The sequence below is a fragment of the Nesoenas mayeri genome (genome assembly GCF_963082525.1).
Source record: "Nesoenas mayeri genome assembly, chromosome: 25".
Lineage (NCBI taxonomy): Eukaryota > Metazoa > Chordata > Aves > Columbiformes > Columbidae > Nesoenas > Nesoenas mayeri.
Genome location: NC_137549.1, coordinates 3388686 through 3416198, shown reverse-complemented (window position 1 = coordinate 3416198; position 27513 = coordinate 3388686). Strand labels below are relative to the sequence as shown.

The 27513-nt window shown below is 52.2% G+C and overlaps 2 protein-coding genes across 8 annotated transcripts in view; one reads left to right on the top strand and one right to left on the bottom strand.

The window, feature by feature from the left end:
* DOT1L (DOT1 like histone lysine methyltransferase) overlaps positions 1–27513 on the bottom strand; it is a 77396-nt gene that overhangs the window by 2173 nt on the left and 47710 nt on the right. The window contains exons 19-28 of one of the 7 annotated variants that reach the window (XM_080359223.1): positions 27244–27369; positions 26380–26861; positions 26000–26123; positions 25082–25228; positions 23576–23702; positions 21626–22239; positions 20753–20958; positions 19955–20019; positions 17649–18620; positions 7114–7225 (exon numbers count right to left, since the gene is read on the bottom strand). In XM_080359223.1, coding sequence (XP_080215349.1) covers positions 7209–7225; positions 17649–18620; positions 19955–20019; positions 20753–20958; positions 21626–22239; positions 23576–23702; positions 25082–25228; positions 26000–26123; positions 26380–26861; positions 27244–27369 — 2880 coding nt within the window. In that variant the 3' untranslated portion in view covers positions 7114–7208. Of the gene's footprint in view, positions 1–7113; positions 7226–8071; positions 13900–15965; positions 16559–17648; positions 18621–19954; positions 20020–20752; positions 20959–21625; positions 22240–23575; positions 23703–25081; positions 25229–25999; positions 26124–26379; positions 26862–27243; positions 27370–27513 lie in introns of those variants that run through there. The other 6 variants (XM_080359225.1, XM_080359219.1, XM_080359220.1 and 3 more) reach the window with 6 other exon arrangements.
* PLEKHJ1 (pleckstrin homology domain containing J1) lies at positions 339–7124 on the top strand. The gene is made up of 6 exons (XM_080359226.1): positions 339–471; positions 1584–1651; positions 2586–2652; positions 4062–4152; positions 4349–4412; positions 4776–7124. The coding sequence occupies exons 1-6, from the start codon at positions 378–380 to the stop codon at positions 4857–4859; spliced, it is 468 nt and encodes a 155-aa protein (XP_080215352.1). The 5' UTR covers positions 339–377; the 3' UTR covers positions 4860–7124.

The following is a 27513-nucleotide window of genomic DNA, read 5'->3' as shown; positions in this document are numbered from 1 at the left end:
CTCGGCGAGGATCAGCCCCTCAAACACCCCCAGACCCTCGGCGAGGATCAGCCCCCACGCAAACACCCCCAGCGGGGGCCAAACCCCCCGCGGACACCCCTGGCCCCTCAGCAGAGGCCCAGGCCCAGACCCCGACCCCGACCCCGACCCCGACCCCGACCCCGACCCCGACCCCGACCCCGACCCCGGCCCCGGCCCCGGCCCCGGCCCCTCTCCCGAGCCCCCGCACCCTCAGCCGGGTCCCCCCGCTCCGGCCGCCGCTCCCGCGCTGCCCCCGACGCCGCGCGGCTTCCGGTTTCCGGCGCGAGCGCTGCCGGGGCGGGACGCGCGGTTGCGGTTCCGGTTCCGGTGCTGGGCGCGGCCATGGGGCGGCGGCCATGAGGTACAACGAGCGGGAGCTGCTGAGCCTGGCCCGGCAGCCCGCGGAGAAAGCGGCCGAGATCCTCATGAGGCTGCCCAAGAAGGGGAGCGGTGAGCGGGGCTGAGGGGCCGGGGCACCAGTGTGATGGAGCGGCTGAGGGTCCTGGGGGTTCAGCTGGGAACAGGAGCTGAGGGGAGACCTTCTGATCTCTGAACTGCCTGAAAGGAGCTTGGAGCCAGGGGGGTCGGGCTCTGCTCCCCAGGAACAAGCGCCAGGAGCAGAGGAAACGGCCTCAAGTTGCATCAGGGGAGGCTGAGGTTGGATCTGGGAACAATTTCTTCCCCAAAGGGCTATGGGGCATTGGAACAGGCTGCCCAGGGCAGTGCTGGAGTCACCATCCCTGGAGGGCTGGACAGACAGACATGAGGTTCTCAGGACATGGGGCAGTGCCGGGGGGGGGTTATGGGTGGACTCCATGATCTTGTGGGTCTCTTTCAACTGAAATGATTCTGTGGTTCTAACTGAAGTGATTCTGTGTTTCTGTGACCCGGGAGGCTGGTGCAGAGCGGGCAGGGCTGGGTATGAATGGAGCTGCTGGGGGGACGTGGGGAGAGGGGCTGGGAGAACTGGGGGTCGTACTGGAGAAGCAGGGCTGGGAAAGTGGGGGTGGGAGCAGAGCATGGCTGGGGCGTTGGGACAGGGTGGGCAGCACTGGGGACACCGGTGTGTAAGGGGGGCAGCACCAGTAGCCGCTGCTCATCCGGAGGGTACAGGGCTGGTGTGGAGGTGCCGTGTTTGGGCTGGTCCAGACTGTGAGAGACCAGGGGAGCAGAGAAAAAGGCTTTTTCCTGGAATTTCCTCCCAAACCAGCATGGGAGGACAAGTATTAAGAAACGCCTTCCACTGGCCAGGCCCTTCCCTCTCCCCGGACTGTGTCCCACAGAGGTGACATCTGTGCAGGGGCTCCCCGGATTCAGAGCATTCCCAGGGTGGCTGAGGCACCGTCGTGTCGCGTGTGTGTCTTTGATGAGCCTGCAGGCTCTGACAGCCCAGAAGCCGCTCAAGAAGCTGCAAAGTGACTCTTGTCACACCGAGGGCAGCCCGGTGCGGGGGTCTCTTCCCACGCCAGCTGGGGGTCACCAGCTCTTCTAGGAGCAAAAACCTAACCCATAGCGGAGCTTCCCTGGTCCTCCCCTCACCTCAGCGCTCTTTTTCTTTGCAGTGTTGAAGAAGCGCCTCGTGAAGCTCGTCGTCAACTTTCTCTTCTACTTCCGGACAGACGAAGCCGAGGTGCGGAATCTGCTCTTTCTGTTGTTTGTTTTCCTCCCTCTCTCTTCTTTTTGTCTGTGAATTGATTGCGTGGGCTTTGTGAAGTGATGCGGTAACAGGTGCCGCAGCCAGGGCAGGGCAGCCACGTTTCCTTGTCCAGCAGCGCTGCCACCAGCCATCCCTGGTTCCTTCTCTTGGGAGCTTGGAATGAACCTTTTAAACAAAACCATTGCCCCAAAACTTGCCAAAGGTGGGGTCTGTAATGTTTGTCTGTAGGACTCTGCCTTATCCTGCCAAACTGGGAGGGGAAAGCTTCTATTTCGCTCCCCCGGGAGAACAATCAGCATTTTCTTCCTTTTTACGGCAGAAATTTTACTTGCTGACTGTAACTGGGAAACTTTTGTGGCCAAACCCTGTTGATATGGTGGGTGTTGGTCTCTCCTCCCAAGTAGCAAGTGACAGGAGCAGAGGAAACGGCCTCAAGTTGCACCAGGGAAGGTTGAGGTTGGATCTGGGAACAGTTTCTTCCCCAAAGGGCTGTGGGGCATTGGAACAGGCTGCCCAGGGCAGTGCTGGAGTCACCATCCCTGGAGGGCTGGACAGAGGGACATGAGGTTCTCAAGACATGGGGCAGGGACGGGGGTGGGGAACGGCTGGACTTGATGATTTTGAGGGTCTTTCCAACCAAAATGATTCTGTGACTCTAAGTAGAAATGTTTAACACCTAATTAACATGTGCAACATGTTACAGGGCAGGCAAGCACGGTGAAGCACCTCAGCAGGTACAAAGAGCTGGTTAAAAGCACAGGGAACATTCCTGCAATGAGGCTGAATTACTTTAAGTGTAGCACCAGGCGATGAAAGCTGTTTAAAAGGCTCTGTGCAAAGTCTGGGGGCTCTGGCCCCCAGCGCGGGTGGAAGACGCGGGTTAAACCCTCTCTCGGGTGTTTTCCAGCCCATCGGAGCTTTGCTGCTGGAGCACTGCCGCATCGCCAAGGAGGAGGAGAACGTCTTCTCCATCAGTGAGTCCCGCGCGCCATGCGCTCCCTGCGCGGTTCCTCACAGCAGATCGTGCTGCAGAAACGGGAGCGTCGTGCTGCTTCGTGCCTGCTTTGCCCTCTCTTTCTGTGCTCACGGTGGGGTTGGTGCTCCTCAGCCTTCGTCCTCCTCCTCCTCAGCAGGGCTGGTGCTCCTGAGCCCTCCTCCTCCTGCGCTGCCGGGCGTTGCCGCATCCCAAGGACAGCGATATTAATTTCATCCGTATTTGATCGCTGTGGGATTTGCACAGCTGCATGGGAGGAGAGAGGCGGTAACACCAGACAGACCACGGCTTAGCGCTCGTGGAAATCCCTCTCCGGGAGGTTTGGTACTGACAGATCGCCGCTTCTGTGTGGTTTATCAGAAAAAATGAGCCTCAGATAAACCATCTGCTGGGCTAATCTGGCCCCGCTCCTCCCGCCGCAGTTTGTCCTTGTGTCGATAGCCGCGGCTCCAGCTGGCTCGTGCTCTGTCGTCCTTTCATCCAACAACTAATCATTGTGCCTGAGGTATGTGGCGAAAATAACAGGATGTTTCTCCAAGGCCACCGCTGTATCTTTTGGCCTGGCTGTCGGGCACAGCTGCTTTGCTGCGCAGAGCTCGGCTCCTTTAGCCGGGAGGGCCGGTGGCCTCGCAGTCTGCAAAGGACCCTCACGCAGCCTGAACAGACACATCTCCAAGCACCATGTGCTGATTTTCTGGGGCTTGAGGACTGTAGGGAGCTCTGGTGACTGAGGATTTGTGAGAAAATGGTTAAAATGGTTGGTGGTTGGTGCAGGTTGTCCCCGCTGCGGGGTTTGGTGCGGCCTGACCCAGTTCTGTCCCCGCAGCAGCCAGGGCTGTGTGTGCTCTGTACCGACGCGCAGAGCTCTGGGGACAACGTCATTAATTCGATGTCCTGATTCTGTCTTGGTAAAGAACTGGAGCTGCATGGGGACTTGCTTTGCATTGTGCACAGTCCCGAATTCCTCGAGCAAAGACAGGTTGGCGCCTCCTCTGCGTGCATTTCAGCCCCTCAGAGTGCTGCCCTGTGCGTGTATCAATATCACCTCCTCGAGGCTGATCTCCACGCAGGTTATTAGATCTCCGATGACTGTTTGCAAGGAGGCTCAGGGAGTTTTGGTCCCAAATCTGGCCGTGTTGCTCTGCTTCTGTTCTACAAGTTGCTCTTTTCAAAGCCTCTGGTTGGCGTGAGCTGCAAACTGTGCAGCTGCTCAGGGCCAGGCAGGAGCCACCCGGGGTGCGGGAGAGGGGATGGGACCATGGTACCGGCTTGTGCACAGCTCGGCGTGGCTGAACGGGTGGGAATTGCGGCACGGCAGAGCCTGGGGAGGGAACAGGGCAGCGCAGGCAGCTCTGCTGGGACCTGCAACCTTCTCCTTATCCCGGGCAGGTTTCATCGAGGAGCCGGAGAGGAAATACTGCTTTGAATGCGACAGCGAGGAGCAGTGTCGGGAGTGGATCGAGGCGCTCAAACGAGCCAGGTGGGCTGAGCCGCTGATACGGGCTCTGCGCAGTGCGCTCCGTGCTGCGTGTTTTTGGAGCTTATCTTGTGGGGAACCCGCAGAGGAGAGCAGTTGTCTCCTCCTGAGCAAACTTCCCTGCAGCTCTAAATAGCAGCTGGAACTTCTCCACATCCGTTTCTGCTCAGCGGCTGTGCCGTCTGTTCCTGTCTTGCAGCTACGAGTTCATGAGGAGGAGCTTGATTTTCTACCGGAATGAGATCCAGAAAATGACGGGGAAGGTGAGTCCCGCGAAGGCGGCTTGTCAGGTGGGTTTGGGCTGGAGCAGGGGCTGGAGATCTGGCTCAGCTCCAGCCCTCGCACACACACACGAGGTTTGCAGGTCTTGGAGCTGCTGCTCACAGCCCAGCCAGGCTCCTGGCACGTCCCTGCTCCAGGTGACAGAGGTGGCCGCAGCTCCTGGACCTGCTGTGTCCTCCCTGGGGGCCACTGGACTTTCTGCACCAGCAACAGCAGCCGGGGCGGCACTGGGGGGACTCCAGCATGCGACTGGAGCCGCCGGCCCCGCGCTGGGCTGGCTGAGGGACAGTGTCCTGCTGACTCCCCTGTCCGTGTCCCACCACTGCGCCCCCTGTGCCCCGCAGGACCCCCTGGAGCAGTTTGGGATCTCCGAGGAAGCCCGATTCCAGCTGGGAACACGCAAACCAGAGTCCCCCGGCCTGGGCTGAGCCGGCTCCTGGCCCCGCAGGGTCAGCGACCCCACCTGGGAAGAACCGCAGCAGTTCCCCACAGCGCTGACCAAGTGACTTTTTAATTTATTAGCCAAATAATTTTGTATGATTTTTTTTTAAAGCTAATTCATTGCACATTCCCACTTGCCGTGGAGGCAGCTGAGCATAACCACTCCCTGCTGACGGCATCAAACCCCCGCAGCTCCTCGGGGGAGCAGAGCAGGGGTGGGACGGAGCGGCACCTGCTGTCCTTGACCTTCTGGGGCAAAACCGAGCTGGCTCCAGCCCTTTCCTTCCTCCCGCCCTCTCCTGCCAGGAGCTCCTGTCTTTTCTGCCTCAGGATCCTCCTGCAGCCTCCCAGGGCTCTGTGGGGGGTTGATGCTCCACTGGGTTGTGTTTCTGTGCTTGCGGGGTTAACCCCGTCACGCCCTGTTCACTGCAAAACCATTTTGGTTGCCAAGAGCCACCGGCAGAGCCCAGTGGCCGAGGGCTGAGGCAGGAGGAGCAGAAACCTCGGGGACGGAGGAGACGTCCCCTGCAGCGTCTGCGCAGCCACTGGCACCAGCGCTTTGGGGTTGTTTCCTCCTTCTTCCCTTCTCTGGGCAGGTGCTGCTAATTCCTGGGGGTTTAATGAAGCCCAGGCCATTAGCGCAACCTCGGAAATGCATTAGAGACCAAAGCTGCAGAGCACAAGGGAGCGAGGGGAGGGCTGAGAGCTCTGCGTTGTGCTCCTGCCTCCCGCTGCAGTGCTGGGGGCTGGGCTAAGCTGGGCCGTTTTCAGAGAGAAAAACCAGATGGAGGTTTGTAAAGATGAGATGGAGGTTTGTAAAGGCAGGAACTGCTCCCCTTGGGCTGGATGTTTGAGCTGAAGGGCGAGCAGAAGTTAAGCCGGGAGCGCAGCATTAATGCTTCGTTCCCTGAGCTGCTGCTGCAGCTTTTCTCCCTTTTGTGAGTGTCTAAAGAGCGGAAAACTCTGCCAAGGTCGGAGCGAGCGCCAGGGAACCAGAACAGGGCCACCTTCCCTGGGGCTGCTGTGACCGGGAGATAAGCGGGAAGGAGCAGCAGAGTCAACCGGGGCAGAAACAAGAGCCCATCATGGAAGCTTTAGTGGCCCGGCCTCCCCTCCTTACCTCATGCTGCTGGGTACTGGGAGAGCGGCAGATGTCACTGATGCTTTATGTTTAACCTCAGAGGCCCCAGATTTTTCCTTTTCCAGATACTCCCTTTCCCTTCAGTCGTTCCAGGCTCCAGAAATTACCAAAGTAAGCTGAGGGCATGACAGGGTGGGAGCAGAAAATGGGGCAGTTCTGGAGACAGATGGCAACTCCAGGGGAAGCAGCAACGAGGGATTAACAGCAGGAATGTACAAGAGCTTGTGCTGTAGGGAATTAGTGTCCTCAAATGGCTTTAAAGTGCATTTTAATCCTCACAAGCCTACTCTGCTTTACCTCAGTGCAGGGGCATGTTCTTGACATGCCGGGGGCATACGCAGCAGCTTTACTTACTGTGAAAAAGAGATTTGTGTGTCTGGTTGCTCAAGAGAGGACGGACGGACGCGCTGTGGGATCATCAGAGCTGCGCGGCGGCTGCTGCGTCCTGTAGGACGGGCCGAGGGCTCCAGCGCTGCAGGTATCATAGATCTTGCGGCTCCGGTCAGCACAACGTCCACGTCCAAACTGGGCTCCCCAGGGTTCAGCGTTGGTGAATTCTTCAATATGCAAAGTCAACCTGTAAATAACCCGGACCCTGGGAATTCTGCCAACATTCAATCAATTCCCACGCGCTTCCCGTGCTGCGGGGAGGCGCCACGGCTCTGCCAGCACCCGCGTCCTTCATTTCTGTGGGTTGAGCTGGCACCCCCCACCTTCACTGTACAGAAAATGGGCATTTTATTGTAGGTGTTCTAGGGAACGGTCGCGTGAGCGAGAGATAATCCCAACAATGACATTTCTTAACTGAATGTAAAACAAATGCTGTGAAGTTACCTGGGCCAGGGCCAGTAACTGGTCAGATAGCGCTGGACACGGTTGGGTTTCAGGAGCGAGGGAAGATGGTACTTTTAGACACTGAGATCTGCATCAGCTGCTGGTGATTTAGAGACAGTTGTTCATTTTTCATACTCCGGTCACTCCACGTTTCATGCTCCAGGGGCCTGATCCAACGAGCGCTGTGTCCAGGCTCCCTGACTGCGTACGGAAGCCAGTGAGCTGTTGTACATTGCACATTTCCAATAAAAACTTGTTTTAGTCTTCGTGGCAGCCAGAGTTGTTGTAAGAAACCACGTTTGCAGGGGAGGGGCGGCTGGTGCAGCCCAGGAGGGACCGGCAGGAGGTGGCACAGCTGGGGTCACCACATCACCTGGGCTGGAAAGGACTTTCAAGATCATGGAGTCCACCCATAACCCACCCCCACCACTGCCCCGTGTCCTGAGAACCTCATGTCCGTCTGTCCAGCCCTCCAGGGATGGTGACTCCAGCACTGCCCTGGGCAGCCTGTTCCAATGCCCCACAGCCCTTTGGGGAAGAAACTGTTCCCAATATTCAGTCTAAGCCTCCTGTTCTCCAGCTGAACCCCCAGGTCCCTCAGCCGCTCCATCACACTTGTGCTCCAGCTCCGTTCCCTTCTCTCAACTTGCTCCAGCACCTCAAAGCCTTTCATGGTGTGAGGGGCCCAGGAGTGGGGGCGGTGGGTCACGTCCCTCTGTCTGAGTGAGTGACATGGGTCAGGGATGCTGCGTTTTGGGGTGTCAATGGGGGGGCCCTGGCCAGAGTGAGCACATGGGACCTCCCAGCCAGGCAGTCACGGAATCAATCACAGAATCATTTTGGTTGGAAAACATGGTCAAAATCATCAAGTCCAACCATAACCCAGCATCCAACCTCAGCCTCCCCTGGCGCAACTTGAGGCCGTTTCCTCTGCTCCTGGCGCTTGTTCCTGGGGAGCAGAGCCCGACCCCCCTGGCTCCAAGCTCCTTTCAGGCAGTTCAGAGATCAGAAGGTCTCCCCTCAGCTCCTGTTCTCCAGCTGAACCCCCAGGTCCCTGCATCAATCCTACAGCAAATTGGCAGCTGTCACATCCCCTGTTCAAACTGGGGACAGTTTTCCACCCGTGAACAGGAGCCGGCACCGGGGGCTCCGTAATGTCACCGGGACCCCGAACCGGCCCGAGCGCCGGCGGCTGCTGCTCAGTGAAACTCCACACCAGGTCGGTGTATTAAAATACAGACACTTTAATATAAAGACAAAACTTCAAAGCATCGTTTCAATTACAAATCAAGGTAAAGACACAAGAAATTAAGTGGAGGGAAGGGAGGAAAACAAAACAACCCAACCCTAACTCTTACATTGTGGAGAATTAGAAAGGCAGGATGGAAATATATATATTATACGTACATATATACACACCAGAAGAATTCACGCTACTTCTATGGAAGAATAAAAGGAATGACGGGACAACTTACCAGTATAAAAACAAAAAGATAAATTAGGGGGAGTTTGAATTTTAAATAATTCAGTTTAATAGGCTAAATTATATAAACTAATTCCTATTCACTAGGAAACATCCCATATCACTGTCCTAAGAAAATGGGTTGTTTTAAAAAAAAATCCATTGCCAAATGGATTTTTATTAGTAGTTAAAAGTTTACGAATCAATTCCTGAGCAACAGCGACCGCCCCGTGTCCCGTCCCATCCGCCCCACAACTCACACCAGACCTAAAACCCGGGGTTAATTGGAAATCCATCACTTAAATGATGAACAGGTTCACAAAGCCAAGCAGGATGATCACCCCGTCCACCCTTCCTCAGCAACTCCAGACACAAACCTTTTCCAAACCGTTTGCACCAGAAAAGCGAACAGATGTACCTCAAAAAAAAAACAACCAAAGCATCACAAACTTGAGAACTTCAGGGTTTGCATCGTAAAAACTTGGAATTTTCAGATTTGAGTTTGAGTTTCAACTATAAAGACCTTCAGAAACCTCTTCAGAAAGAGGGTTGCGAGCAGCAAATAGACCGGAGAAGTATTTCCCATTTGTTTTTTGTCTCGAGTTTAAGCCCTGAAGTTCACAATAGCATTTCTATTGAAATATTCAGTCTAAATAGATACTTATATAACGCATAAGGATAAATAAAATACGGCACAACAACATTTTAAAAACCAGTAATCCGCTCCCCGAAAAGCCCAATTCTTGCCACGTTTTCCTCAGTGCTGCAAGGATAGTTCACAAAAACACCGTCTAGTTCCTCCTCCCCAAAGGGTTATTTAAATGCCATTATTTGCAGCCCACCCCGTGACGAGAGGAATCGGCGCTTGGAGCTCTTCATCCTCTTTATGTTTTTGGCTCAGGCAAAACAACACAAAGCAGAACTTGTCGAGATGGTGTGAGCTGGGATAACTCCCTCCGAGAAACCAATAATACATCAATAACGGTTGGGTTCCCATACCCTGTGTGGCAAGGACTGATCTCAACACAGATCTATCAACCAAAGCTTCCTGATGTCGGCTCCACCATTAATCAAGATTCCCAAGTCCCCATGAGCGGCTCTTTGAGCAGCACCCGGGTTGTGGTGATGGAATGAGTTGTGTTGTTAATGACTGGAGGTGATGAGCACCAACCCCGAGGTGATGAGCACCAACCCCAAGCGCTTGAGCCGGTCGGGCTGCAGGAAACGCTCCCAGCTCTGGGGACAGGGAGGGGACAGCAGGACACAGCCACACGCAGCCCCACAGCCCCCCCAGGGGACACCCTGCCCTGGAGCGCCGCGGGGACACGGGTCTGAGCGTCACAAAGAGCTGGGGCCTCGCAACGAAGTCGAGGAGATGGAGACGTGTGCTGGGACTGTCCCCCAAAAAACAAAGCGACCCTGCGGCAGACCCGGCTCTGCCAGGACATCCCACTGCTGCTTTCTAAATACACAACCCAGGCAAGAATCGAACCGCACGCGTCCCCTCCTGCTCAGCGGATTTCTGCTAAAGAAGCGTCGTGCTCGGGTATTAAGTTTGGCTAAAGAAAGAAAAGAGCAACTCAACACTTTGACTTGAGATTGAGTGAGTGTGTGAGAAACAGCTGGGGGAGTTTCAGGACGAGGGGTGTCCAGCCCTGGGGTTGAAAAGACAAGATGGAGCAGCTGTTGCTGCGAGGAAGGCAGGACACGGGATGGAACAGAAGAAACCATTTCAATGCTTGGCCAAGAAGACCTGGGTTCCTGCTATGAGGAGAAACTCGAAGACAGGGCCGTGTCTCTGAACCTCAGGTACATTCGGGATGTGCTGCGGGCCCCGGTGTCGGCAGCTTCCCCTTCATCGCTCTCCCGTTGTATCCACCACTTGAGCCAAGAGGGGTGAGGACGCTTCCCCATCGCGATCCTCACCTTCCCTAACGAAACAGCCACGTTTGCACCACAAGAGGCGACGCAGGGGCCGCTCGACTTCCCTGTAACACCAGCCACGCCGGCCCAAACCTCTGCCAGCCCAACCCTCCACCCTCCAGCCACGTTTTCCCTCAGCCACACAAACAAAGCAGAGAAACCTGCCCGCAGAGCGGCCCAGACACCCTCGGCCAACGGAGGAATCGCTGCTGAATGACTAATGGGCGTTCGGTGCCATTGGAGCGGCAGCTCGGAGCGCGGGGGGTGTCAGCGATCGACCCCGGCAAGCGCAACCCGGAGGTGACAAATCACCGCAAAAGGAAGAATCCACGAGGCGCGTTCCGAGGCCGACACTGAGCGGCGGGCGCAGGTTTCACTCGGCGCAAGGCTCGGGAAGTTCCTCGGCTTTGGCCGTGTCCGTGCTCTGTTTCCCTCCCGACGAGCCCTCGCTGGCAGCGGAGCAGCCGAGCGCAGCGCAGGATGTGGTCACGCAGAAGGAATTCTTTCTTGGAACTGGCTGCTTGGCTTTGATCACTCCAGAGTTGCTCCAATTATTGAAAACAGGTTTCAGACAGCGGGGTCACGAGGGTGTTATTCTTGTTGCCATACAGATGGCATCTCAACATCTCAAAGAGCTTTTCCTACAGCACGGAGAACGCTCCTCTCGATCCGCAGGCAGACGAGAAACAAGTTGAACCCACCTAAGATTCTCATAAAGCAACAACAATTAGGGAGACACCACCACAAATCTCTTGGCAGCAACATCTCTCAAGACGTCGGTCCAAGACCTGCGCTCACCCAACTCTGCTCTCAGGCCCCTTGAAGCTCCTCTGAGCGGGGTCCACCGGCGCCGGAGCAGACGCTTGGCCAGAGGGCCCAACGCTTCCAGGTGTGTCCCAACTGCGCTGTTACTCCTGGGTCAGTGTCTGGTTTCCTTTGGCTTCCCCGGTGACAGCTGGAGCGTCACAGGCTCAAAATCCCGCGTAGTTGACAACAACTCGATAGCGCAACGGGCAGCGCTGGAGACCGACCCCAAAGGTGCCGCAGGGGATGAGGGGCGTCTCCGAGGAGTCTCAGAGGGGTCTCCGAGGGGTGTAGGGGGGTCTTGCTTTTCCACCGCACACCGAGGACAAACTCCTTGCCTGGGCTCTTTGCTCCAAAGTCTCATAAAATCATTTAGGCTGTGAAAGACCTTTAGGATCATGGAGTCCCACCACAAACCCAACATCGCCACGGCCACCACTAAACCACGTCTGACAGTTGTGTCTTGCTCCCCACGCACCGATTCCCAAAATGCTGTGAACCTGCGGCCAAACCACATCAATTCGGTTCCTTCTCCATCTCTGCCGGTGTCCCGTGAGCACCTCGGGTGTGAGAACGAGTGGACCCTCCCCACACACACCAGTGAGCGCGGCTCGGTCCTGCTGGTCCTGCGGGATGCCGGCGCGGTTTGCGATGGAGGGAGGCACAAGGTGTCCAGGGAGCACTGTCCCTTTCCAGAGGAGCTGAGAAAAGCAGAGTGATTAAAAGCTTCTACTTGCATTTCCTCATGTCATCAGGGATATAAATTACAGGGGGAGATGTAACGAAGGCTGCCGCCTGTCCCGCGGTTGCTTGGGCCCGTTCTGCTTCGGCTGGGAAGGACAAAACTCCGGTTACCCAGGACCAGCCCAACTCCCAGCTGCAAAACATCTGGGTTACATTGTCCTCCTGGATTCCAGGACATACACTGTGCACGGCTTCTACTAGAAGCTACTGGATGTTTCTCAGCTGTCATCCTCAGAGCATTTTCTTCTTTCCTGCCCTTTTCCAGGCTCTTTCTCAGCAAGGGCAGCGCCGGCAGAGCCTCTCGCAGGCGCAAACCGTCCCCATCTCCAGGGCTGCCAATCCCTTCCCTTTCCAGCGAACGAGAAACCAAAGTCAGCTCGACAGTTTCTGCGCGCGAAGGGAATCAACGCCACAACCACGCTTTGCCCTAAATCTCCACTGAGATCGCCAGGGGTGGGAGGAAAGGGCCGGGAGACCCGGGAGGGTTCACCTGCTCCAGACCAGGAACTCCAGGCTTTTGGGAGCGGGGACACGGGGACGCTCGTTAGGGAGAACTAACGAGCCCAAGGGCAGCGGGAGCCTCTGATGCAGCCAGTGCTGCTGCTCCGAGCACCGGGCTGATGTTTCCCAAAGCATAAATGGGTTTATTTCTAGTCATTTTGCTGTTGCAATCCCCCTTCTTTAACTGTAGTTTAGTTTCTTGGTGCTTGGGCCGGTCTGAGCTACAGACCAGCGTGATTTCTACTTAATGGATCATCCTTCTCCTCACTTTGTGCACTCGAATAAATAAGTTTTTTCTTTTTTTTTTTACAAGTTTACTGTGCATTGTACAATCTAAAAATAAATGAAATAAAGTATATGAAATTTATAGCTTTTCATCACATCTCTATAAAATACAGCCGCTGCTCGGCGCGGCGCTTTCTGTACACACACGAGTCACAACACGAGCCACTGCACCGGATTGCGGCAGCACGGTGAGCTAGATCGCCGTGTTTTTGTGAACTACCGTTCAGACCTACGTAAAGCAAAGAAATACAAAAGCGAAAATGCACTTTGTCAATAAATGCGCACGGCTAAGCCATTTCTGAGTCAAGTATCAAAACCCTACTAACAAAATACATTGTACTTGGAACAAAAAAGAACCCAAAACAACAAGGTGAGAAAATCTGCAGCCTGCCCGGTATAGAAACAATGTTCAGCCGTCCCAGCGCAGGGTGGGAGGGCCTGACCAACACCAGTGATTAACCACCCTGTTCATATGCCAACGGCACCCCAAAAACAAGTTATCAGACCAGCCACCAGCATTCACAGTGACTCCAGTGCCACCAGCAAGCGCGAATGGCCCAGGGAAGGAGTTTGAACGGGTCAGGACTTGAATTGCTGCTGTTTAAGCTGTGCCCACGTAGGCTGAGCTCAGCTGGGCTGCCCCGGAGGGGAGTTCTGAGCTCTCATTAGGAACGAGCACAATTAAAAACCACCCGGTTAACAGAGCACCTGGCTCGGCTCCGATTAAACGCAACATCGGAGAGAAAAGTGCTTTTCTCCGCAGCTCGCGCTGCCGCAAACCAAGCGGGTTTTGGTATATGAACAGAGTTAAGTGGAATAAATAAACTGCAGACCTTTCTGAGAAGCGGGTTTGGCATTGGTCAGCCCTCCGAGTTCAGCACCAAGGGTTCAAACGAGAGGCACAGTTCTGACAGATGAAATAGCACCGAGAGGAGGCTCTTTACATCTCTGCTGGTGTGCCAGTCCTTTATTATCCAGAGAATTTAATAAGAAGTCGCATTTTATGATTCTAGGTGGAATAAAATAAGTCAAAATTGTTTTCACTTTAAAAAAAGATAAATACTTTATCTAAACTATCAACAATACAAACTGGAGCTTTAAGCGTTTCTTTTGCCTTTTTTTTTTTCATTTTTTTTTTCTTTTTTAACTCAGATTCACAGTAAATATTCTTTTCTCTGTTGTTTAGGTCTTTTATGGTTATATTTTGTCCAGTAGTAAGAGAGTAGAAACCCCTGCACAGGCCAGGTGAGCACCTTTCAGTGGAAGCCGAGTGAAGTTGGTCCACGTTGTCCTTGCATAGGTCACGTTGGGCTGAGGTAGAAATCCTAGTTACCTGCACAACGGGAGAGGAAGAGACTCATCTAAATCAAGAGACACAAACCCGCAGCATGTTAGATGCGTCAGATGTTTCTACATCGCTCCCATTGTTCACAGGGCAGCTCTTGACCCAACCGCCATTAGAAAGGTGACAAAGTGACACGTTCCCTCCCTATCGCGGCTTTTAACGCTTTCTGCCAGTGTCACCGTATGGAGCTCTGTCCTGCAACCTTTTTCTAGCACACGCTAATCTGCTTGGAGTTGTTTTATTACATGATGAGAAGCAAAGGTTATTATAGCCCCGCATTCCCGATTTCAGCCTCAGTTCATCAAGGACTCTGAGCACACATATTCACGCCAAAGTCATTGAAACTGCTCAAATATGGGACCTATGTCCAAAGGTCATACGGAGAGGGACCATATCTATGGTCCACCTGTCACACACCATCTCCTGGGAGAATTATCTCTGCTCCACAACCCAGTTTGGTCACCCAGCTACTGTTCCTCATGCGTTCCCTTTGTGCCTTGCTTCTTTTTGCAGCAGGGACCATACCCAAACCCCCTTGTCCCTCCATAGAATGTCCCGAGTTGGACGGACCCACAAGGGTTATCGAGTCCAACTCCTGTCCCTGCACAGGACAACCCCAAAATTCACATTGTGCGTCTGGGGGTCTTGTCCAAACGCTTCTGGAATATTGTCAGGCTGTGACACCTCCCTGGGGACAAGGTGACGAACCTAATGTCCACATATCCTCCTCCCCCATCTGATTCCTACTCTGAGTCTTTGCAGCCCATTCTACAACGACGTCGCGCTGTCCGTGGGCACCAGCAGATATCACGTTACTCAGAACTCGTCCTCGGCCCCGCTGGCTTGCACAGGCCATACTTACGTGCCTCACAAAAGCCTAACGAGGATTTGTTCGTGTCTTTGGAACAATTTGTTGATGAAGACACTATACACAATGCACAGTCAAAAGAATCTCTCAGGTATATTGTAATTGAGTTTTATAAGTGGCAAAGAGCATTCAACCACATATCGTACGTAGCTTTGGTATCGGTGAACAGTAACAACATCAAAGACCTACATGGAAAGCACGGAGCAAGCTCTGGGGCCTAACACAGTGATTTAAGCTTTGCAAGCACAAGTTTGTTACATCAGGATGCCACAGAGTATTTTCATTAACAACAGTACCCTGTGGTAAACGCTTTATTCTGGAGTTGCTCTCAAGGCATTTAAATAGTTGCTTGAGTAAAAACTGCGCAGTTTCTGGAAAGCCTCATCTCTGCCATGGCCCCAGAGCACAGCTCAGCCCTGGGGCTCCCTGTGTTCTCGGGCAGTATCCCCAGGAAACGCCAGCGATGGCCGGGAAGCCCGGACACAACGGTCCTGGCATGCGAGTCAATAGAGCTGCGGTATAAACCCGGATAAACCACAGCGCCCTGTGCTACCTGCAGGGTGTTTTCCAGTGATGCGGGGGGCACGTTATCTGCAATGCGAGACCAGCGCGTTCGCTCTTCGGGACAAAGCTGCAGCTCGTAACCTAGAGCTTTTTAACCTGATGGTTATTTAGAGCAGCTGCCGTTGGCTGAGGGTGAAAACGAGCAGGACATTGCCACGTACAGTCGCAAGGAAGCACCGTCACGCATCCTAACGCTACGCGGGCTTGTGGAGATGCAACAGTCAGTGTCGGAGGGCGAGAGGGATAGAAGTCGGCAAAACCACTTCCAGTAAGCGTATAAAACCACGCTTAAAAATAGACATTTCCTCCTGATCACTGATCTTCAGAAATACACCTTTTCGTGAAGCGATCCCGACCTGAACAGAAGCCTAACGTCAGCCGAGACAGTCACCACTGCCAGCGCCCCGTGTCGAGAAATCCTGACTCCCGGCACAGAGAGCATCAAGACTCTGCATCCTCTGCCATCAGATTATTCGCTCCCCACATTTTAGAGGTTTCACAAAGCCCATCCCCAACCTATCTCTGAAAAGGAAGAAGCAACATTGAGCATCTCGTACAAAACTCCTCTTTGTTTTTTTCTCTAGCCTTACCTTACAAAATAAGAACTGTTAGCTAAGCAAGCTCTTTATCGTGGCTTAACCCCAGAAAGGTGCGAAGCATAAGGAGACTGCATGCCAAGTGTCACCCACATAGCGGAGGTGGCAGCGGCGTCGGGCTGCGCGATGACGGGCGCGGACGGGGCCAGCGCCAGCCGCGGCAGGGGCGGGTGGTGGACGGTAAAGGAGGGGCGGGAGGGTTTGTGCTGGAGAGAAGCAAGCTTAAGAGACAAAGAAGCGTTAGCAGGTTGGACAGAAGCAGCAGAAGAGGATGGCAAGAAGGTTTCGCCGGGCGGGACGGCCGGCAGGGTCTGCAGAAGCGCGGGCTCGGGGTTAGAAGCGAGTAATGGAGGAGGTGGGGGCAAGGAAACGTTAGGAGGGGGCGGGGGGGGATGGAAAACAGATTGCACTGGCGCTCTGTTGAGGTGCTGAGCAGATCTAGTCTCACTAGATGTTACTAAATTAGAGGAATGGGGTGGGAAGGATGAGGATGAGGTGCTGGCAACAGCCTGCAGAGGGTTTAAGCTTAGCACGGTGCTGCTAGAGACAGCACTGCTGCTGAAACTGGCTCCGAATTGATGAGGAGAGGAGGCAGAAGGCACCGCATGGTTAAAAATACCTGCAAACAGGAGAGAAAAACTCAGCTTCAACAGATGGGCTTTGTACAGTCTCAAGTGACAAGAGAAACAAACCAAAAAGAAAAAAAGCAAAATTATAATAGTTACAGCCCCATACAAAAATATGCAGCATGAGAAGGCAGCAAGCAATGAGAGATAATGGTGCAGGCCAGGAGGTACGAAAGATTTAACTTACCTTTCCTACTGCCAACCTCTAAACGCCACGAGGTAAAACGGTCAGACCCGAGACCTGTCAGTTCTACACCACGCGGGTAGGCTTGTGACGGGATTACGTGGTCCCTAGAGCTGTTAATCTGAAGACAAACTGCTGCTCTTCCCTCCCCGCCCTCCTGCTTTCCCGCTTACAGGGCAGCAGAGGGGAGACCGGACTTGCAGCAAATCTACGTGCTGAGAGATGGGAGAGTTAGGATTTCCCGACATGGTGCCTGAATGATTATGGACAGGTAAGAAAAACTGCCTTGGACACTTAGTAAGGGCAGGTTCAGACTATCTTCCAGTCCTGCCAGCTTGTCTGTGGTCTGGGCCACAGGAGCCAAGCCTGTGCAGAATCCCCGAAGCGCAAGGTGTGCGTGGCACTGCCCTTCCTGGCCAAAAAACGCGCTTCGTGTCCTTTCAAGAGCCACACAGTCCCCACCACCATCTCCTCTGGAGAGACACTGATGTTTTGCTCTTCCTGGATCACGCTAAATCCATTCAAGGCCTAATCTCAACCTTTACTCAAGTTGACAAGTTAAAGATCCTTAACTCGGTATCATGACAAGTTCAATCTTTTACCTGCAGGCAGACAGACCTAAGTTGGTTCCAACACAGCAACATCTGAGCAAGCATACAGTACGAAATCACAAAGTCTGGGTGTGTATTCTTTCATTAAGGAGGTACAAGAAACTCATCTAGTAGACAAAGCTCATGAGATTAGACTGAACTCATCCTAGCGTTCCCGAGAGACAGAGGAGCCTGGTTATGGACAGATCTGCTTCACATCCTCAGAAACGCAAGGGTCTCAGCCCTGGAGAGGCAGCGTCAGACTCTCCTTTAGGCCCTGTCTTATACCAGAGAAAGAGTTCTGCCTACCTCCAACTGTTCCACCTGTAACCCCGGGAGAGAAGTTCCCCATAGTGTGAGAATTAGTCAGTCTGGTTGCAGCCGATGACACGTGGACCAGACTGGCAGCAGCTGGCATGGAATTAAATAAGGACTGCAATACTGAGGAATTTGTCACCGAGTTGAGGTTTGCTTGCAAGGCCATGGGGCCGAGGGGGAACTGCGATCCAGTGGTCAAAGTGTTCAGGAAAGGATGGTGCGTCTGCACAGAAGATGCTGGGTTGCCTGCTGACGAAACAGCAGTCGAAAGGCTTTTACCATTCAGAAGGCCACCAGACGAAACAGCAGCAGAAATGAAAAGGTTGTGGCCATTTTTAAACTCCACATCTCGGTCCCTTCCTTTGCCGACCTTTCCGTTATGCTGCAAAGAGGTTTTTTCTGAAGAACCCCCAGTACGAATGTTCATTTCGCTCATCTCTTTGCCTTTGACCCCCGAGCGGTTTAAGTCTTCTCCTTTCATGCCGCTGAGGCCTTCGAGTTGCCTCTTGTTCAGAAAAGGATTCGTTTCCGACACCCCCACGTCTTTGCTTCGCTGTGACTGGAAACTCAGGGAGCAGTTGGAAGCCGTCACATCCGAAGCTTTATGAGGAAGAGAAGCACCATCGATAAAGCTGTGTAAACCAATGTCAGCCGAGAGCCCGCCATTGTACGCGAAGCCGTTAGTGGAGTTTGTCCCGGGGCTGAGTCCGTCTGTCCCGGCCGAGGGCACGGCAACGCTTTTCCGCGCGTGTGCTGCGATCTTGGCGTCCATGGCGAGGCCGTCCTCGGAGGACGCTCTGAAGGCAAACAGCGAGTTCTGGCTCAGGGACGAAACCGCCTGCAAGGGGCTGTCTGTGGTTTTGGTCAGGTTGATGTCTGATATCGGTGAAAAAGTAGATTTCCATTTACTGCTGTTCATGTTCTCGTTGCTTTGTGCTTGTTTCCTCACAGATAAGCTGCTGCCTGGTTTGGAAAGAAAAGTATAGATGTCAAAAAGCAGCATTACAGAATCACACAGAATGGACTGGGTTGGAAAAGCCCTCAGAGCTCATCCAGTCCAAGCCTTGGTCCAACTCCAGCCCATTGACTAGATCATGGCACTAAGTGCCATGGCCAATCTCAGTTTCAAAACCTCCAGGGCCGGTGAGTCCAGCACCTCCCTGGGCAGCCATTCCAATGCCTGACCACTCTCTCTGCACAGAATTGCTTTCTCATCTCCAGCCTCAATTTCCCCTGGCAGAGTTGAAGCCCATGGCCCCTTGTCCTATTGCTGATGCCTGGGAGAAGAGCCCAATCCCCACCTGGCTAGAACTGCCCTTCAGGTAGTTCTAGAGAGTGCTGAGCTCAGCTCTGAGCCTCCTCTTCTCCAGACTAAACAAGCCCAGCTCCCTCAGCCTCTCCCCATAGGGCTTGTGCTCAAGTCCCTTCCCCAGTCTTGTTGCTCTTCTCTGGACCCGCTCCAGCACTTCAATCTCTTTCCTGAGCTGAGGGGCCCAGAACTGAACACAATACTCCAGGTGTGGCCTCCCCAATGCAGAGCACAGGGGAAGGATCACTGCCCTTGTCCTGCTGACCACACTCTTTTGGATACAGGACAGGACACCATTGGCCTTCTTGGCCACCTGGACACACTGTTGGCTCATGCTGAGCTTCCTGTCCATTAGTCCCCCAGGTCCCTTTCTGCCTGGCTGCTCTCCAGCCACTCTGTGCCCAGCCTGGAGCTGCAGGGGGTTGTTGTGGCCAAAGCGCAGGATCCGGCACTTGGCCTTGTTGAACTTCAGCCCATTGGAATCGGCCCATTTTTCCAGATCCCTCTGCAGAGCCCTCCTGCCTTCCAGCAGGTCCACACTCCCTCCCAACTTGGTGTCATCAGGTGGTCTGAATTCACTGGATCTGCTCATTCAGAACGGGCTTTTATCTTTCAACACCTACATTTTATCAGTCTGTCATTCTATTCCTGATCCAAAGGCAGAAAGTCACCTGAAAGTCCTTAAAATTTAGTTTAATGCTCTGAAAAAGGTTGAGAAGGCTGATCTACTTTTTCCTCAGTCTTCATAGCACAGATCCGCTCCCAAACCCCGAGTCAGTGAAAAAACTGGTCGGATCTTTAGTGACCTGCGACTACAAAAAGAACTGCCCCAAAATCTGTAATTATCAGCCACCTGTCTTAATGATGATTAAGCAAAGCCCTGGCACAACTGAGCTCTGCTCAGCAGCACAGAAAAACCTGCTTCTGCGGGACAACTTCAGTGACGGACACTCATCCCAAGACAAACCAGAACGTTCCTCACACTTACCATTTTCAACAGTCTTCTGCGGAGATTTGCTTTCCAATGATATTGTTGCAATTTTCCTTTCAATTCTAGTGGGAAAATAAAAAGGTTACAGCACTCACAGACCTTTTATTGCACATTTACCCTCACAACCTGTCTTACACACGTTCACGTCTTAACAGTTGACTAGAGCATATAAAGCCAAGTCAGCTAGAAAGCTGTACGGAACTTAAAAGGCATTAAATAAAATCCACCACAGACTTTAAGTAGGAGCTATTTCAGAATTTGTGCTCTTTGCCAAGATTAGTGCACACTCAGCGGATTTCACTGTTGCTCTTCTTGCACAATGAGGAGGCTGTTGCTTCACATTTCTACAGCGGTTACTTTTCCAGCACCTTAAACGGGAAACAAAACACACCCACAGGGAGGCAAAGGGTGGCAAGGACTCGATTTCCAGAGCAACACACCAAGGGTTTGGGGCAGGAAGGGAGTGAGGGGAGAGAGGTTTGTAGTTGAGGATGACACCCAGCCTTGGATCTCCTACACGGCAGCGGAGGAGACAGAAATCATTGCTACAGCGGTTCTTTCGGAGGCCAGGCTCCGGCAGCCTTGAAAACGCAGCACGAGTAGCTTCCCACACTCAAGCACTGCTGCCTAAATACTTCCCCCTATTCACAATTTCAGCCGCATAAGAGGTTGGGCATAATGGAACCGGTCCCTGAGCAAAGGGAACAAAGGCGGCTTAACACACCTCTCCGGTTTAGAGAGCTGTTATCAGCGCTCGGAGAAATCTCATCCTGAAATCTCTGCCCGTGTATTCACCTGCTGCTATTGTGCTCATCCTCAGAGCCCTGCTCGTCGTCCGATGTCAGAGGAGAGTAATGAACGCCGTTGCTCTGAATGAGCGGCTTTTCCTTTTTCAGAACCGGGGGCTGGTCATTGTCCTGGTAAGGAACAGGAGAGTTCTTCAGGGAGTTTTCGGGAGAGGAAATGGCTGTTATTTCTAAAGGCTGGTTAATGTTATTGACCTGGGCAAGAAGGAAAGAAAGCAGTTACAGATGAGAGGATCTCTTCAGAAACAAGGCATCTTGTTAAGGATATTAAAAGCAAGATTAGCTTGCCCCGCTTTAGGATATGCCAACAGCTGCTTGTTTTTATACTCCACTGTCCTGCATTAGAGCCTGCGATGAAAGCTTTTATCTAATTTTCACTCTTCCATTTCATGTTTAAACACAGAAATGAAGACGTGAAATAATCACTCGGTTTTTTTCCAATCTACCACTGTAGGATCACATGAACACAACTTGTATAGCCGGCTTAATTATGCAAGAATGCCATATGCTTCTGGCACTCTGATGCTGTTTAGTCAATCTTAGTTTAAACTATTTCCAAAATATTTAACCTACAGCCTAAGAATCAACTTCGCTGCAGAAACAAGCTCTTTGTCATAAGGGATTAGTTTTAATTTTTAATGCTCTGCCAGCAAAGAACTCTCTGAAGATGTTCTACCTACACAGAAATAGTTTGCCAACTTTGCAGCAATTCTCTTGCCTCTCAGAGGGGCCATTTCCACACAGGGTTCCAGCTCCCAGCCCTGTACCACGCTAAAGAACACAACAGCCGAAGCTGAGTTTCAATTCCAGGAGCTTTCCCAGGCCCGTCTCTCTTCCTCGAGCTCTTATTTTTCGCCCTTACCATGGAGTTGATATTGAGCGGTGAACCTGACGGTTGCGTAAAGAGTCCAGACACAGTAGGTAGGGATTTGCGTTTCGGGGAGACGGCGGAGCTCCCGCTGAGGGTCCCGGTGGACGATCTCTTCCGCCGGCCTCGCTTCTTCCCGTCCTGCGCGTGGGCTTGGCCACAGTCCAGCCGAGCGCTCGTGGGCAGAGGACTGTGCTTGTTGGAAGGGGATTGTTTTACATGTCCTGTATTAGGAGAGATTGTAAAGATGATTCTTCTCTTGGCCTCGTTCTCAGGATCTGAAAACGCTGCATCAGACTGAAGATCCCCCTTTGTTCCTTCGGCAAACATCTTCTGAGCATCTGCATATTGCAAAACCCCTACCAGGCTCTGGGAGGTGCCATTTAACCTGGGGCTTGTTGAGTGCTGGTGAGCAGGGGAGTTTTGCCCCGAGTTCCTCGACTGCATCATTAGCAAAGGATGTTGTGGAGTGGAACTCCGAGACCCTACCGAGTTAAACAGACTCCCAGAGTCGTCCAGAGCTGCCTGATCAACACTATGGTTAAGATGGGCTGGGCTGTTTGTATGATTTCCATTGACTGCCACGGAGCCAGAAGAGTAAGAAAAACCTGTTGGAAGGGAAAGTATACATCATTGCTCCTGCTGAGTGATCGCGCACGGTGCTCGGCCGCTGGGAGGACTGGGGCTGGCGCGGACCTGGGATCAGCCAGCGGGAAAGCGCGGCCGCGCTGGGCACGGGCCGAGAACGCAGCCCTGCGTGCCGGCGGCTTCAGCGCGGTGAAGGACTTGCGCTACTCTTTTGCCAGTTGAGGGGAATTCAGGGGATATATGGAGATAGCCTGTGCTCTACCTGGTTTTTAAATGGAGCTCAAGTGTAAGGTTTTTTCTGAGTTATTATGCCTTTTGAAATCAGGGCTCCTCTACTCTCAGCTCCTTCCTATTGTCAAGGAAATATGTGGCCAAATTCAGGCCGTTTCCTTCCCCAAAAAAGAAAGGACTGTGTCACCTGTACAGCCCAGCTCCTTCTCGAGATTAAACAAAAGGCTGTGGCTTAGGGAATGACAGGGGATCTTCGAAGAAACTGGCAGGAAAATGCCACATGGGAGGAAGCTTGGAAAGGGAATTGAGTGTTTGTAACAGTGTGCCGTGAATGCGTTTAGTGCTCTAGTAAGGCCTCGTCTCTGGGCTGTCTAAACGAAAGGGCTAGAAGGAAACATGCTATTGTTTTACAAGGGGTTTTTCAAATACTTAATTGGTTTTATAGAACACTGCAGCCAAGCCCTTCTTTTGCAAAACAGATGCAAGAAACAACACAAGCCCTCAAGGTTGTAAACTAAGAGCAAACGCGCTCTCTGCTGAGGGATCAGCTGCAGAACAGCTCAGTGTGCTGGAACCTACTGCTCCTGGCCCACAAGATTCCATACGCTGAGCAGCTAAAGGCGACAACTCCAACAGACAGGGGAGTTCAGGAGGAGTATCTGCACTTAAACGTATCCCTACCCCTTCCCTTTGTCACTTCTTCCTACCCGGATACCTGTGCCTTTACTGCTCAGGAGGCACCACTGTGACCTGCATCAAGAAATTCATTTTGCTATTAAAAAAAAGCCCACCACCCTGTAAAACAAAACGTTTGCAGGCAGATCATCAGCTCACAGCACAGCTACGCAACACTTTGCTGCTTTGCCACATAGGAGGATTTCCAAAAGCAATTATTTATTTACACTGCAAGGTGCTGCAGTTCACGGAAAGCACGTCAAACCAATACTTTATGCCAGAATGCATCCAAGCTGTAGGCACATACTGTCCCAAAACATCATCACCCACATTTATCTAGCGCTCTACTGCCTGAATGACCTGACAAGCAGCGCTCGGAAAGCTCCGAGGCGTGAATTTGGGGTGCTGTCCGGAGCAGACAAAGCACCTTCGCGGAGACGAGGCTGTTACCTGAGGTAGCCAAAGCCAGAGGCTTGTTTCCAGCAGCATTGCTTACGCCATTATGAGAACTAGCACCAATCTGCTTTTCAAGTGTCGCTGAGTCTCTACTCTGATGAACTGGGCTAGGTGTGCTTCTCTGGGGGAGAGAAACAGGCGTTTTAGTACAGGAAGCACGCTCAGAAGTCAAGAGTTTAAACAAAATTCACATGCATTAATTAGCAGATCTATCAAGGAAAGTGGTTTAACTTCCTAAAGGTCCCAGGTTTTACTTGTTTTGGGAAAAACATAGATCAGCATGTTGTGGGACAAATGTAAATACCGTGATTAATTATACTGCGGTAGTATCCAGCACGCAACAGATACCATGAAGGTAGAGGGACAACAGGCTCATCATCCCAGAGCGTTTGGAGCCAGGACAGCTCTGCAGTCAGAACAAACCCCTCAGGCTGCTGATTCACAAATGGTTGTGTCACATCCCCAAGCCTGGGCACATGAAGTTCCCCTAAACAACCCCAAACTGAACACAAACGCATTAAGCTGTGTTCTCGGGTACTCTGAGGGTTTGGTCAACAAGCAATGTTTTCCTACAGCAGGCAAAACAAGTGAAACGGCAGCCTGAATAAACACTGTAGTTCTGCCGCAACTGAAAGTCTACAGCTGGAAAAAGATAATGGATTCAATTCTATGAAATAACTCCAGCTTTTCTTCTATGGGACAGTGAGGGAGGCGTTTGTGGAGACGTTCTAAATTCACAACTCCTGCGTGAAAGCAGCAAGCGCCTCTCGGTTCTCTACTGCAACACTTTTGTGACAAACACTTGCTATAAACTGGCCTGGGCTTTTTAAACTCGTGTGCCACCGAACGTGGCGCGGACTGCTCAGGCTTCCACAGAGACACGGCCCCGGTTCTCTGGTTACTCTGCTGCTCCGGAGCAGTCTCTGGCACACCAGGTGTCACAGCCCCAGGGCACTACGGAAGCTCATCCTGCACACGTGTGATAACGAGTGACGATTCTGAGATGACCGAGCCAAGGCAGAAGAACGTGTCTCTGGGTCAAGGCTAAGAACAAACTGACACGTGTGATTCTCTGCTTGCACTGCCACAAACTCTCAGAATCTGCGCCTCTTAGAATCATTTTGCTTGGAAGAGACCCTCAGGATCATCGAGTCCAACCATAACCTGACTCTGGCACTACCTTATGTCCCCAAGAACCTTGTCTAAACATCCAGGGATGATGAATCCACCACTTCCCCAGAAAGACGTTTAAGACCAGGATCTCTTGTGCCATGTATTTGATTCCCTTCCCGCCTGAAATTCCCCCACCCCACAGACAAAAGAGAACAAAAATGAATCTACAGAACAACTAAGAGCCAAGAGGATGCATCCCAAGAGCAGCCTCCCCCAAAGCATCAGGCATCAAGATTAGCAGCCCACTAAGGATTGTGGTGCACAGCACCCGTTACTGCCCGCTGGGATTTTAGTAGGGACGGAAAGTGTTGACAATCCCTTACTCACCACCTTCTCAACACGGCTAGGTAGGACTACGCTGGCCAGAGGGATACTAACAGGGAGTTTATTGGGCTGCACTGTGCTCAGAGGAATACTGATAGGTAGGCTGGTGATAGTTTCTCCATTACTCACAGAGGTTCTCTCTTTCAAAACCTGGAGATGCAAAAGAGAAAGTCATGGTCTTCACTGCATGCTATTTGTGAAAAGATTGGTTTTAAACTAATGGTAACCTGCTCACTTGTATCTTGTTTTTTTTTAAAGAATTAAACATGATTAAGAGTGATGACTATATAATAAAGACAGGGCGTGCATGGAGCAGCTTTGTTATCAACACCAGCCTAGTAGGACGGCAACAGCCAACAGCACAGAGGCAGGTAAATTAAAGGCACTGCTGGCCCAGGCAGGAGGAACTGGACGTCTTAGCCAAGCTCATCTCCAGCGTCTGTGTCAGCTCTGTGAAAGCACCATCTCACAGATTCATACCTTGCGGCCCCCTGGACGCAGAACATGTCATAGCCAGAAATATTTCCATGGTAACCCCTCGCTGGAGGGCACCCGCTTGCTCTGATAAGAGCAACAATACGATTCACGACTGGACCAATGATGTGGACAATTTTATATTTCTTCTTTTAACTATGAAAGTCTACTTTTCAAGTTCAAGTAGACAGACACCGGATCAAAAAGAAGCCTTTCTGCATTAGTTCACATGCAAAGCAGAGGTAAACACATCTCTCATGAGCCCAGTATTCCCTGCATCTAGCCACGACCTTCTTTTTATTGTACCACACCTACTGTATGTTGTGTTATTTGCCACGTCGAGCTGGCCACAGGAAAGAGCATGCCTGCAAACCCTAGTGTGGCCAGCTCTTCCTTTGTTCTACCAGCTGTAACATCTCTGCACTGGAGGACAAGCAGGTTTCTTACCTTCTCGCCTGCAATCGGTAAGGCCGCTGGGGAAGAGGGCCGAGTTTCCTGAGGACTCAGCTTTATGCCATTTGAAATACCGGGGCTTGGATATGTAAGGCCATTCTCTTTGACATGGTCAGCTCTGGAACAGAAACGTGCTATCATTAGAATACAAAAGCTAATGACTCTTTTGCAAGGAATTCCTGTGTCAAACTCAATGCACTGCACCACCTTATCCACCACATCAGCCATCACTGCCGCTTTGCCTCACGTGAAACTTTCACAAGTGCACAAAGCTCCATTTAAAAGATATTTTTTGCAATCCAAACCAACCCCTGGTGTTAAAAACAAGCAAGTGTTACCCCTCCTTTCCCATCCTATGAAATAACCACTCTCACCTCTGTATCTCATTAGTCGTTGCTTTTCCATTGACTGCATGGTCTTGATTCAAGTGTCTCCTTAGTGCTATTTTAGCTGGGGAAAACCTGGTGTAATCAGGTAAGGACAAGCTCGTCATCTTGTCTGCCTTCTGCCTGCTGCTGTGGTTTGGGGTACACGGAACGATCTCCTGGTCCAGGTGCGAGGTGCTGTACTGCGGGGTGTTCTGCTTGGAGGAGGGACGGCTGAAAGTGTTCTGGATTTCGTAGGGAGTCGCATGGCCGTTCATGGACAGTTCGGGGCTCATGCCATTGATGTGGGGCAGGGGAAACTTGGAGCATTCGAGATCCAGCTGGAACCTGCTGTGCTCAGCCTCGGGGTCACGGCTCAGATGGTTTTTATTGCGTAGCTGTACCGACAGTGACTCATCAGATGGCGTGTACGATTTCAGCTGCATGAGCTCCTGCTGTCTCTGACTCTTCTCAAGCTCCACAATGCTGATCTTTAAACCAAGAGGAAGAAAATGATTAAAGACCACACTTAACAACTCTATCACACTGTGGAGTTTTGCCTTGGTGTTTCTCAGGAAAAGTGGCCCCATGTCTGGAACAATGCAGAACAATTGACCCATGATTTGAGAAATAAATCTCAACATGCTGCTCTGAGCTTGAGACTAAAAGGCACAAGTAATGGGAATGGCTCAGAGACTCTTAGAAAACACCTCGCAGATCTCGAAAGCAAACACAAAATATGTTTCTAGACAGTGTGGCGTAACTCGATACTGCCAGTCATCGAAGGAAACAGGCAGCCCATGGCAAGGTGTCTGGCAAAAGGACAAGAGCTACCCCAAGTCGGTGGCTCTACATTTGTTTCTTGCTCCCTACCTGCAATTCCAAACAGTGCTTTTGTTTCTCAGAAATCTGATTCTTCAACGCCTGCTTCTCCTTCAGCAAGTTCTCCAGCGACAACGTTGACCAATCCAGCTTCAGCTCTTCACAGCGCGCCTTCAGCTGCAGACACGGGGTGAACAGATCAGACAACGTTCACCACTTCACAGCACCCGGGGCGCGGGCGGCGAGCCAGGCAGCTTTCAGCTGCACATGCGCAAGAAGCTCCTTAGCCCGTTGAAAACTCCTCTCAGCTTAAGCCAAATG